The 13,798-nt window shown below is 47.7% G+C and overlaps 1 protein-coding gene across 1 annotated transcript in view; it reads left to right on the top strand.

The window, feature by feature from the left end:
- Window positions 1-5,618, top strand: part of SLC35D4 (solute carrier family 35 member D4) — a 103,674-nt gene extending 98,056 nt beyond the window's left edge. The window contains exon 15 of the mRNA XM_016211521.2: window positions 5,489-5,618. Coding sequence (XP_016067007.1) covers window positions 5,489-5,549 — 61 coding nt within the window. The 3' untranslated portion in view covers window positions 5,550-5,618. The remainder of the gene's footprint in view (window positions 1-5,488) is intronic.
- Window positions 5,619-13,798: the final 8,180 nt, after the last annotated feature.

The raw sequence follows: 13,798 nt of genomic DNA, 5'->3' as shown, positions 1-13,798 counted from the left end.
TTTTCAAGCTGAGATTGGGTGACCAACTCTCAGCCCCTGGGCAGGGACAGGACTGGTCTCTGTCTTGTGGGAGCTTAGACTGGTCAGATGTTATAAAGGGCAAGGGCAAGGGCAAGGGCAAGGGCAAGGGCCTGTTTTGTTTGCCTGGGTAGTTATTGTTTCTTATTTGTGCCTTTGAATTTTTTAATTAGTCAACATTTAGAAATCAGGTGATTTCCCCAGAAAAGTCCACATCTCCAGATTCTTTTTAAAACGTGGAAGAGCTGTTATGTTGGGCCTGTACTTCCCCTTGGCAGCAGTTGCTGGAGTGGGTAGAGGCTGCCCCCTCACATGGATGTGGGCTCTGAGGGTCAGCATGGCCTCCATCGCTCCAGGCTGGCTGGGGGACAGGAGGACTCTGTGAGGGCCTCCAGGAGAGGAGCCACGTTTTACTCACCTCTGCATCTCTCCACCTAGTACTAAGTGCTTGCTGAATAAACGAGTGGCCAGCCTTCTAAATATATACCCAAGAAAAATTATAAACCTAAGTGCCCAGTGCTGGTCAATTTTTAATGACTTTAATTAAAAGCAAGGGCTCTTGTCCAGCTAATGATCTTGTTTTTAATTTTACCAAAAAAAAAAAAAAAAAAAAATCTGTTGCAAGCCCAGTAATTTAAATATCCAGATTAATATTTAATTATTCATTTTTTAATTAACAGAGTTTTATGGTTTGTATCCACAGGAATTCCCTCTTCCAAAATTTCAGCAAAGAGGACTTACTACAGGCCCTGTCGAGTAGAATTAGTTGTGGGTGCCTCCTCTTTGAATGCTTTTTAGACTCGGAGAGTCACTGTTGTCTTTGGAATGGTTTAGGTGCAAGGAGAGAAAGGCATGACCAAAACACAGCCACTCTGTTCTCAGGATTCGGTGATCAACTTGCAGCTTTGCCAGTCATTCCCTGACCCTGCCTTTGATCATGCCTGGGTTACCAATATGAGGACCGCTTGAACTTGATCCTCACACAAACCTCGCTAACACCGAAAGTCTTTAGAAAAGGGTCTCATACCATCTTTGAGTAAAGATGTCTTGTACCTTTAATTTTAGGGGTCTGCGTGGAGACTGCCCAAGTATTTATAGGAAAAATGAATTTAGGGGTGAAAATAGAACTTCTCCCAACACACTGCAAAATGCATCTAGGATCACAACATCTGAAACTGATCAGTTTTCCATTGGACTTAAAAATGTGAAGCCTCCTCTTTAAAATGCTAAGAAGGGCCTTCTAAATAACCCTTGCTTGTTGTCTCTCAGCACAGAGTAATTAATTCGTCAGATTATGAATTGTCACTCAGCGAGACCCCAGTGGGACGGTACATTACATTAGGCAGATACGTTTTGGTGAGGAAAAGAGGAAAAAACAAAAATAGTTTGAAATATAGATGGGAGAAGGGGGAGCAAGTATAAGAATTCCATCTGTTGACGAAAGAGCATCCAAACCTAAAGAAAGTTTCACAAGAGTTTATTTGAGCCAAATTTTGAGGACATGCCCAGACACAAGGATTGAGACAATGCTCTGGAGAATGGCAGTTTTCCAGTTCCTTTTTTTTGGGTTGTTTTTTTTTTAATTTTATTTTTGTTTAAAATATTACAGATGTCCCTTTTTCTCCCCAATGACCCATTCCACCCCACCCCATCCCCCTCCCCAGTCCCTCTCCACACCGTTGTCCCTGTCCTTGGGTTGTGCATATATACATATAAATTCTTTGGTTACTCTCTCCCTCTCCACCCACCCGCCCTCCTCCATTCCTCTGACATTCGTCAGTCTGATCTATGCTTTCATGTCATTGAATCTGTTCTATTCATCAGTTTATTAAGTTCTTTAGATTCCACATATAAGCAAGACCATGTGATGTTTGTCTTTCTCTGCCTGGCTTATCTCACTTAGCATGATTTTCTCCAGGTCCATCCATACTGTCCCAAAGGGTACGAGATCCTTCTTCTTTACAGCTGCGTAGTACTCCATGGTATGAATGTCCCACAGCTTTTTTATCCACTCATCTACTGATGGGCACCTGAGCTGTTTCCAGATCTTAGCTATTGTAAACTGTGTTGCCATGTCCAGTTCCTTTTATGCATTAGAATCAAAGGAGGAAACATAAGGAAGGTACATGAAATCTATTGGTGATAGATTAAGGAGGCAGGAGAAAGCAAAGTGGGGAAATCTCTAGGATTAGATAAAAAGCAAAATGGAGTAACTACTTCTTTTACATTAGTGGGTGCAGGACAGTTAATAATTAACATTTACAGCACATAGTAGATGGTAGACGGGGAACAAGGTGACAATGAGGGGCTCTGTGGTCTCGTGCTCTGGTGCCTGCGGTTGTGCCTTCATGCAGTCTAGACAAGAAAATTACTCTGACATTTCAAAGGTATGTTATCCTAGATGCATAAGAACAGTGGACAGGGCTCACTTCAGGTAAAGATTGACCTTTGCTAAGGAAGCTCCAGGCCTGGGACGTGACTACCCAGCATGACCTGCCCAGTTAGGAATTTATGACCAGACCATCCTGTGTGGTTACTTTTGGTCACTGAGCTTGTCAGGCCTGCTCTGTGGCCCCCCTGAGCTTGTCAAGTCTATCGCCTAGCCCCTTTTTCACTCACACATCATTCATTGAGTAAATATTTATTGGGTGCTACATTAAGTGCTGGGCCTACAGCTGGGAAAGGCTAGCGTCTCTGTCCTTCATCTAGTGGATTCAACTGGAATTCATTGAATAACCACAATAATAAATAAATGTAAAATTGAGATGGGGCCTTTGGCTCCCGATGAGAGAGAAGAGAAGGGCTGGAGACACGCTGAAAATAACCGCCTGGAAGCGAAGCTAGTGATGAATGTTTCTGGCTGGGTATGCTCTGCAGTCTGATGTTTATGTTAGTTACATGAAGTTTGTTCATTTCAGGAATGATGGGGATTACAGGATTTGCAAACAGTTCAGGAAAGCTCTGACTTAAATAGTTGTAATGCTATTAAGATTCCTGCACCCCATGTCAGCTTCTCCTGCTGTTTAGAAAACAACATCAAAGCTCACCTCCCTGGCTCTCTCAACAGTAAACTGAACCAGTTTGTTTTCATGTTAGCATTCACTAAACTGCTTTGGTGTTTCAGAAAATAGTTAAGCCTAAGGCATGAAATGCAAGGTTATTCCACTTCAGCATGCTCTAAGGCTGGGGGAGTAAATGTGGCAGAGAGCCTGTTCTTTTCCCTGGTGATTAAGGAGGATTAGTGGAAACTGTAGAAAACAGGGAGCCCCCAGTTACATCTGCAGAAGTAAAACCCTCCCAACCCCAAAGCTCCGTGCAGCCCTTTTCTCAGGTCACGCTGACTCTGCACTTGCCCAGGTGTTCGAGACAACGCCTGCGGCGTATGCATCCTTTAAGGAACGTTGAAGGGATCAACAGACCTGCTTGAAAAGAAGAGTCAGGTCTTTAGAGGTAAGCCTGTGGATGAAAAAATGAAAAGGCTTCCCCTTCACAATCACCTCTTCATCCAAAGAGAAGAGACAGTAGGATGAGTCCTCCAGCACCTGGGTCCTGAGCAGACCAGAGACAAGCATAAATGCATTATGTTTCAAAACATGGTCTTTTGGAACTTGGACCGTAGTTTCGCACAGAAACTTTGTAGTTCTAAGAAAGTCCTCAGAAATTTATTTGGTTCATAATGTAGACACCAACTTCACCTACATTATTGAGTTAAATGTGTGTTAGAGAGATTATATCGACTTATTGTTGCTCTAATATTTCTGTGGGAACAAGGAAAGTACATGCTGATGTGGAGCTTAAGATGTTAGGCATACTTGTCCCTCACGACCCAATCCTTTCCATCCCAGTCGTTGGCTGAGTAGGGGACAGCCTCCCAGCCTGCTCCCCCAGTGCCTGGCTGCTGGACAAGCACCTCTCTCTGCTCTCACCCAGGGCCTGTTAGTCACCAGGGAGAGGAAATGATGGTGGTTCTGGGGGTTTTCCCACTCTCTGGGGTTCACAGGTGGGTGATGAAGGAGATTTGTTCTCTGTTGCTCCAGGAAGCAGAACTTGGACGCACGGGTGAGACTAAGAAGCAGGTCAGTATGAGGATGGCTTCCTCCTGGAGGGAGTGGCCGTGTGCTCGGGCCTCCACGAGTAAGATGGCCCTGGATGCTTGCTGGAATCCCACGGCTAGAGCTGCTCAGCAGTGGGACAGGAGTGCTTTGCACAACAGGATGTGCCCCTCACTAGAAGTCCACAAGTAGATGTTGGGAGGCCAGCTGTGAGGACCAGTGAGGAAGGGACTGCTGCTCTGGGAAGGCAGCCCACTAGAAAATAACATTTTATTGCTTGTCCATTATAGGCCAAGCACAGGGGGTTGGTGGCTCAGGTGTATCCTTCTAAGCCTCATGGAGGCTGTTAGGTGTGATCTCCTGTGGTGCAGATGGAAAAACTGAAGCTGAGTAACGTGCACAGGATTACACAGCTAATAAACGCCTGAGCCCTAATGTGAACTCAGTTTATTGTTTTTATAGTCTCACACTTAATCCTGTACTAAATGTGGTAAATGGTACAAGTTACCTCCATGTCAGACTCACCCACATAGGTGACGTTTCTCACTGGGAAGGTAGTGTGCACAGCTCATGTGTGTTTCATATATTCAGGACCTCAAATAGATGTTGGAAATATAAAGGTGCCATAGCCTGAGTGTATGTGTGTGTGTATAAGGAAGAAAAGGGGAGAACTGAAAGGGCTGTTGGCTCCTGTGAACAAGAGCATTTCATTGGGGGATCCCCTCCCCGTTGTAACCCTTTGCTGATCGCCCAGCCCAGTCCTCAGAAGTACCTTTTGGGAAGAAGGACAGGGAATTCAGATAGACACCAGATTGTCTGCTGAGAAGTTTAAAATAGAAAATGTCCAGACCTTTGAATGTATTACATTTTAGGCATGTTAAAATATTCAACTCTTCGTTCTCACACAGTCTTCGGTTCTCCCACTGCTTGTTCATTTTCAAACCCTGACCATGTTTATTTCTGCTCCTGTGGGAAATTCATGATTCCCCGTTAGTATTTTCATCTTTAAATGTTCAATTCATCTAAATGAAACAAAAGGATTCAGAGACTGTCACCTTAATAATCCTACGATTATGGATACCAGCATCATTTCATAGCCATCAACCCTCTTTAGCAAAAGGCCCCAGGCTGCTCTGTGGAAGGCCCTCCTCCGATATTTCCACATGGTCAGAGCAGTCACCTCCACCTGGTCAGACATCACCTTCTGCCCCTAGGGAAGGTATCAAAACCCACCTTGCAGCCCACTACCCTCCCGCCACATAGCTGGGTTTTACTTTGGGTGGTTCCTGCCCGCCCTGGAAGTGTGATGAGAGGGGCAGTGGCGGAATGAGGGGGCATCCCTCACCCTGCTGTATGTGGGCGCCAGGCAGCCTCCTGGTTCTAGGGAGTGGAAAGCTGACCTCTTGACGCTTTTACAGCCTCCTGCTCGGTGGACTTGGAGAGGCCTTGCTGGTTTTCTCCGAGCGGAAGGGCACCTAAAGATGACCACAGGAAAACAGACTCAGCAGCCACCAGCTGGAAAAGACAGTCCTCTGGCCGCGGAGGTCCTTGCTCAGTGTATTAGAGAGAAGAAAGCGAGGACGGTGAGGCTACCGCGTCTCGCTGCGTCAAGAGCTCTTTCTGGGGGTCTCCGCGCTGCTGCAGGGAATGGGCTGTGCTGTGTCTTCCTCTTCGAGACGTTCACCTGAGTCGTGCTATTCTCAGTTTGCAGACAGAGGGACCAGATTTCCCCTGTGCGGGGGTTGGCTCCGCTCGCCTTAACTGACATGCAGGCCTCCTTATTAAACGCCCTTCACCAAACACTGCTCTCGCTCCGTGGGCCCAAGGGATTTTGTTGCATTTTTGGTTTCATTTTGTGTTTTTACATCTTTGGAGCCTCCTGAGGACGTCTTTCCTCACTCTCATGCTGCCTGATCTAGAGCCCTCTCTCACCCACGCACAAGAGCTCCTCACGAGGGTTTCGCGTGGGCAGAGGGGGAGCTCTGGGCCGAGTAACAAGCCGGCAGGACACTAGCACTCTAGAGCGAGTGCCGAAGCCTTTTTGTGGTTTTGTGTTGTATGAAATTCTGCACACTTTTTTTTTTTTTTTCCTCACCATTCAGTTAACTTGATACTAAATGATCACCAGAGAACAGAGTTATAAGCACTGATGGATGTCCTCCCTGGGGAGGTGAAAAAAAGAAACAGACATTTAACATATGGATACACACACATTTATATCCCTATTCCTTAAAGCTTTTAATCCATTTAATTCCCAGTATCTTAGAGTAGATTTCAAATCGTTGAATACTGAAGTATATTTTTCAGGCCAATTAAAAGTTGGATTAAAACTCTAAACCTTGCCTCTATAGGAGTCAAAAGAAATTAATTTAAATGAAATGGTTATTTGATTCTGAAGTCACAGTGAAAATTTAAGAAAATAATGTTTAACTCCAAATATTTCTGTTCAGAGTAGGTTTTTTGAATACCTCTATGCTCTGCCGGGGGTCAGTTTTGGTCATTTTGAGATGTAGAAGGTAGTGAAGTCCAGTGAGTCTTCTCCAGGCAGGAGACCAGGCCCTGGAGGGTTGGACACCCACCACCCACATTGTCGATGGCGAGCCCCCCTCAGCACCTGGGAAGTGAGCCTTGTCCATTCTCAGCCCCATGAAGAACAGAGTCGGCTCAGTCAGTGGCCATTCTTTCTGCATGTTTTCTCCAACATGTTGAGAAAAGAAAAAGAAAAGAAAACATAGGAATGGACTTGTATATTTGGAATTTGAGTACCTTAAATTCATTTCCTGGTCTTTTCCTGGTCTCTGCTTGTCATTTAGGTGAAGATCTTCAGAGTGACCTTAACACACAGGTAGTTTCAGTTTCCTTTGTTCTTACCTGGGATGCCAAACTTTCTATAGATTGAGGTCAAACAGAAAATCCGGGTTTAGAATTTTCCTTATTCTTTGACTCCCACGAAACTCTCTCTGTATAACTGAGGCCAGTTCTTTTCCATCTGTGGAAAGTGGCATCTGTCCAAATGTCATCTTACACCTGTCTTTCCAAGTGGCATTTATGCTACAGAGATTCCTAAGGCTGGAAAGAACCTCGTACAGTTAACAAGCTCAGGCCCCTCTTTCCAGCAGGACTGACCTCAAACACTTTGGCTGAAAAGTTGTAGACATTTTTTTAAGAAAGAATCTCTAGCAAGGGTTTTTGCTGTTGTTTTTGTTTGTTTGAGTTTTTAAAAATCATGTTCCAGAATCCCATTGTTTCTAAAAATCTCTGATTTCTTACTTTGACATCAGCAAGAGGCAGTGGATAAAGTGTTTCTTCAGTATTTCATCCTGTTTCCTTCAACTTCTATGTCTTTTTGACTTTTTTCTTCAAGCTTCAACCACCACTTTTTATGCCCAAGTTCACATGCTCAGCTCTGAATGCAGAGTGAGCCCAGAGGTCTATAAAACTAGGGGCTGGCCCAGGTCATTGCAGTCCCATAGCTCTCATTTTCTGTAGCTCTCTGGACCCCAGGGCCCCTCCAGATAATCCTAGCATTTCCTTTTACCTGGAATGATCCATTTGGTCATGTCCTCTCTGGGTCCTGATTACCTGAGGACTTGTTGGCTGCAAGTCAAAGTGATTTTTTAAATTATACAAATAAAGAATATGCTTTCTGTCAAGAGAGGCAATATTCTATATGATTGTGTATTTTTACTAATCTGCTATGGATAGAAGGAACAGTAAACCACTTGTATATATATGTGTGTGTATACACACACACACACACACACACATATGTATAGAGAGATAGTTAGAGAGTGTGTGTGTATGGAAGGGAGGGGGAGAGGAGGAGGGAAAGAGAGAGAGACACATACATCGATTGGTTGCCTCCCTCACGTGCCCCTACCAGGGCTGGGGATCAAACCTGCAACCCAGGTAAGTGCCCTTGACTGGGAATAGAACCCACGACCCTTTGGTGCATGGGCTGATGCTCTAAACATTGAGCCACACCAGCCAGAGCTATATATATATATATATTGCAATTTGCCTTTCTCTTCTCTTCAACCCCAGCAGGAGAGTATTGCAGAAAAGGTTGTCATACTTGGGGAGAGGGTCCTTACATCTTAAGTACAGGCCAAGACTTCTACCAATATCCAGGCCACATATCTCTCAATAGGAAAGGCCACCCAGCTCCTCCTCCTCGACCTGTGCTGCTCAGCAGGGACGCATGTGGCTACTGAGCACTAAAATGGGCTGGATCCAAATCCAGATGTGCTGTGAGTGTAAGTGCACACCAGTTTTGAAGACTTAGTTTTAAAAAGGATGTAAAATGTACTAATTTTTGCCTGGCCGGGCGTGGCTCAGTGGTTGAGCATCGACCTAGGATCCAGGCGATCGGGGTTCGATTCCTGGTCAGAGCACATGCCCGGGTTGTGGGCTCGATCAATGACTCTCATCATTGATGTTTCTATCTCTCTCTCTCCCTCTCCTTTCCTCTTTCTGAAATCAATAAAGATATATTTAAAAAAATAAAATATACTAATTTTTATACTGATTACATGTTAAAATAATATTTTTGATATATGGGGTTAAATAAAATGTATCACCAAAATTACAATTTTCTGTTTCTTTTTACCTTTTTTATGAAGCTACTACAAAATTTTAATGTATATATTTGGTTCACATGATGTTTCCATTGGTCAGTGCCCGTCTAGAGCAGGTCTTCTACACTAGGCTCTGGGAAGTGGCTAAAAGGGGGTTGGATGTAGCTTCTGGGGGTACCAACCATGAATAATATTTAAAACACTTGTAAATGAGTACTTGTTATATGCCAAGCACTGTGCTAGGTACTTTTGATGCATCTTGTCATTTATTCTTCCCAGTGGTGGGCAGACAACATTCTTTCCCATTTTACCAAGGAGACTCAGAGTGTCTCAGCAACTTGTCCAGGGTGGCCCAGCTAGGACTCGAACCCAGCTCTTTCTGATTAAGCCTATTCACTTTAGAGAGTTCTGTTAAGAAGGAGAAATGAAGGCCCCCACATTTTACAGGGGGTGGTCAGTTCTCCAAAGAGTGCTTCCATGTGGAGTCCTAAAATCTGTGAGGTCGTTTGTGACTTTCTCCCTGGAGGCCACCTTCCCTCCCTTTGCCAAAGGGCAGGCTCTGTGACCTGAGTCCCAGCTGCCTTCCCAGAGTGTCCCAGTCCCTCCCACCAGCCTCCTCCCTCAGGTTGTGTCTGAGATCCACCCTGCGTGGGGTTGGAGCAACTTGAAGTACTTAGGGAATGGCACTACTCTCACCTGAACTATAGCTCTGAATGTTTCCAGAACAACCAGCCCCTGCTGAGCTCTCAGGCTTTGTGCAAGGAGGAGAAGGCAGACAGAAGGTGAGTAACTTCCCTGAGGTCCTTGGCTAGTTAGAGGGGCAGGAGGGTTTGGAGGAGGCCATCTGACCGTGCAGCCTGCCTCTCAGCTCCCATGGCGGTCTGCCCTGCCCAGGTGAGTGGACAGGGGACCCCTGTGAGCAGAGTTGGAGGTGACGAAGTCTGGTCATGCCCAGGCAATGACCACTGGAGTGGCAAAACCAAGGCTTGTGAGAGGCCAGGAGGCGAGGTGGGCCAGCCTGGGGTGTGATTTGAACTCTGGAATGGGATAAAACATCTGTGGGTGCCCGTGAAACTCCAGACATGGTACAGGTGCCTCCCACACTTTATGTCGTCTACTTTTCACACCCTGAATAGTCCAACTTATAGATGAGGCCTCTAAGACCTTGGCTGGATAGGCAACCTCCCCAAGCTCACCACTGCTAAGCAAAGATTCCAAAGTTGTTCTCACAGCCGGTTTGCCCTGGCCCCTCCCCATATGATGGGCTGTCTGTGGGTATTGCCCTCCCCTTTTACCCCCAGAGGAGCCAGGCACCCCACTGGCAGCCTCACTCAGGGCCCAGGGCAGTTTGCTCACTGCGGGTTGCTGGCTGCCTGCGAGGCTGCTCCTGGGTCTTCTGAACTGGGTAGCAAACCCTTGGGAAGGCCGAGCCCATCTGGAGCTTGAACAGGTTTCCTCTGTCCTGGAAACATTTCAGAGACTTCCCGTGCTGCCTGGTGAAATGAGAGATTCTTTGTTCCTGCTGTGAGCTGATTTTCGGTGGTCTTACTGGCAGCGGCTTGCCCTTAATAAAATAAACGGTGGCATGTAAGCCTTCATCCAGTTCCACCCAGCACCCACTGGGGAGTGGTCTGAGGAACTGGCCCACTCCCACCCCCCAGCTCTCCTGGCAGCTGAGGGTGGAATCCCATTTAAATAATTGCCCGAGCCAAGAGGAACATTGGAGTCATTTATTCCCCTCTTGCTGTGCGAAAAGGCCACAGGGCTAGCAAAGGCAAGGCTATTGTGCCCATTTGTCTTCACACCTGTCACTAGGTGCACCTCAGGGAGAGCAGTGGAGCCCTTGGAAATTCGGGGACTTAATCCAGACACCATTCCTGGGCCAATGGGTTTACATGACAAATAGAAGTTAAGGGGAGCTGTTTAGTAAAAAGGGCTCTAAGTCAGAAACAGAACCCCAAGTTCTGTCCCAGGCTGTCTCACCATTCTGGCGAGTGATATCTCCTCATTCCAGCACTCAGCACATACGATTGAGTGTCCACGGGGGCCTGTCTTTGTTTTCTCCAGCAGAGCTGAGCCACCACCCTAAAGAAGCCAGCCACTCTGTTAATGGAGGCTGGGCTCTTCAAATAGGTGAGGCCTCAGGCAGACTGCATCCCAGGAGAGGAGGTGGGAGCTATCCCTGAGGCAGAATCTCCCTTGTTTTGGCTGGAGCAGCACTTGTTTTGGCTGGAGACTTTCTAGGTGATTGTAGACCTAAAGCAAATGCACATTCCTTGTTCTCACCGAGGCCCTGAGCCTGCAAGAAGACCCAGGGGTTGAAAAAATTAAAAACACACACCATAGCTTTATTGAGATATAACTCATGTGCCTTAAAGTGCACCCAATAAAAGTATACAATTCAGCAGTTTTTAGTATACCCACAGAGTTCTGCAACCATCACCACTAATTTTAGAACATTTTCATCACTCCCCACCCCCACCCCCTAATAACCTCCATTCTGCTTCCTGTGTCTGTGGATTTGCTTCTTCTAGGTCCCTCATGTAAGTGGAATCATTTGTCTATTTGTGTCTCTCAGCCACAGTTTTGTTTTTAGACACCTGAAAAGCAGCCCACCAGGGATCTGAGAATTGTACCTTTAAAAAAGCTTTATTGAGAGAGAGAGAAACATCAATTTCTTGTTCCACTTATTTATGCATTCATTGGTTGATTCTTGTATGTGCCCTGACTGGGGATCAAACCCACAACCTTGGTATATCAGGACCATGCTCTAACCAACTGAGCTACCTGGCCAGGGCTGGGAGTTGTACTTACTTTCTTTCTTTTTTTTTTTAAAATATATCTTTATTGATTTCAGAGAGAGGAAAGGAGAGGGAGAGAAAGAGATAGAAACATCAATGATGAGAGAGTCACTGGTTGAGCCTGCAACCCGGGCATGTGCCCTGACCGGGAATCGAACCCCGATCACCTGGGTCCTAGGTCGACACTCAACCGCTGAGCCACGCCCGGCCGGGCTGTACTTTCTTTAATACCCATCACCTCCACCTCCCTCCCCCCCCCCTTGGCCTCGGGGTAAGCGTATCCCTGACAGTATCAAAACTCCAAACAAAACTAAACAATCTTCCTGACCAAGCTCCTGAACAGGGGCTGTGAGGCCATCCACTCTGCATAGTCCTTTCTGCCTTCGGAGTCCAGCTGTTCCCATGTATTGTTCACCACCAGTGTGCTCTCCCTCTGGTCAGGTGGGGAAGCCGTGGTGCACTGAGGTCACTATGGGCCTTGGGTTTTCTCACCAACCCCAGGTACAGGGCCCCTGCAGTAGCCCCAAGGTGCCCAGCACAGAATAAGCTGTAATTGTGACTGTTGATATCCTTACCACCATTCAGGGTGTCTTTCCATAGTGGTTGGCTCTCTGCAGCAGGAGACTGGAGTGTGTGAGTAAATGGAATGAGGCAATGAGGTAAAGTGACTTTAAAATCCACCAGCACTTACATATCCAAGTGAGTGTGGACCATGCCGTCACCCAGAAGTCCCTACATTCGGGCAGTAACAGAATGGCTGGTTCGCTTTCCCAAACTCCACAGCTATTCCAAACACTGTCACTCTCTCCAGAACCCTTCCTCCTTGTATGCCCTCCCCTTCCCATTTACAAGGGCCTGAAAAGCAAGATAGAAGCTGTCAGAGGAGAACTTTCGCTTCCCACTCATCCATACAAATTGCTCCCGTTGGCAAGCGTCTCCCGTCTTTTTGCAGTGGAGCAGTGCTCCCGCTCAGCCTAACACGAATCCCTCTACCTCTGCGCATTTTGACTGCAGTCCCCTGCCTGCTCAGGAACCCGACCATATCTCTTTTCCGACTGCCTGACCCTTCCCTCTCAAGAGTGGCAGCCCTGGCGAACGCCAACCACGCTGGAATCCGCCTGTGACCCTCGGCGTGTGCTGAGGGGGGATGGGGACAGCAGGAGAGAGGCGTGGGGAATGCAGGGCCGGGGTGAGAAACCAGCCTCCCTTTTCCCAGCTGGAGACGGTGGCGTTGAATAATGGCAGACTCGTGCCAGTGAACCTGCGGGGCCACATCTCTTTTCACAAGATGACCTCGGGTTCTGCAGGGCGAACCTGGAGAGGGCCAGCAGCATTTCGACATGGGCTCTGATTCCGTCATCTCGCCGATGGGTGGAGGTCAGGCGCCTGTGTCTGACTTCCCGAGAGACTGTCAGGCCCTGGGCAGACACAGCTGTAGGGCCGAGTGGCAGACGCTCCCACTCTCTAGGTCGCTGGTCAGAATGTTCTGCCCTGGAATGGGGGGCCTAGGCAAGCAGTCCAGGCAGCCCCATTTACCCTCCAAAACACACTAGGAAACCTCTGGAAGGGAGGAGATGGGAGGGAGAGAAGCCAGCAGGCATCTATCTGGCCTGGCAGGGCACCACACTGCGGGGATTCTTAAGGGCCACCTGCAAGGACCGCTCTCCAGGTGAGTTTGGAGGTAATTTGGGCCAGGGCAGCAGCAAGGCTTCCAGAGTCCATTTACCACCTCTCCTGGCTCCTGGTCTGAGCTGCAGCACCTCTGCCCAGCAGTGAGGCTGAGAGCGAGCTGCCCGCCTGGGGAGCCACGGCCACTCCCTGGGGCTGGGTGGGGTGTGAGTGAACAGGTGAAACACCACGGGAATCAGGAGGAGACAACCGTCTGGGACCCAGGAAATCGCCTGGGGGCAGGAAATGGAATCAGGGCACTTAGCGAGTTGCTGTGGAAAGACACATCCTCGCCATCTTTCTCCTGATACCAAAAACTCCTCCACGTCTAGGGTTCCACTGCAGGGCAAGGACAGGCTGTCTCAGCCCTTCCCAGCCTCCCGCCCCACACTCTGCTGCCCAGCTGGTGTGATCTGTCCAACTAGGGCCAGGCTGGTGGGTGAGGCCTGGAACTTCGTATGCAAGCGACTCAGAGGCCAAGGGCAACTCCAGCTGTACTTAGGGGGTTCATTGACCAGAAGGCCCATCTCTTGGAAGTGTAAGGACTGTGGCAATGGAAAAGCCAGCAATGAGACTCAGATGTCTCAGCCCGGCTATGCCACCAGTTACTGTGTGAAGCTCAGCAGGTGGAGTGCTGGCCTCAGGCCCCTCATGACCTTGTCTTTCCCCAACAGTTGACCTG

The sequence above is a fragment of the Miniopterus natalensis genome, chromosome 7 (assembly GCF_054644295.1).
Source record: "Miniopterus natalensis isolate mMinNat1 chromosome 7, mMinNat1.hap1, whole genome shotgun sequence".
Taxonomy (NCBI): Eukaryota; Metazoa; Chordata; class Mammalia; order Chiroptera; family Miniopteridae; genus Miniopterus; species Miniopterus natalensis.
Note: the sequence above shows the minus strand (reverse complement) of the source record. Positions and strands in the feature narration are given on the sequence as shown.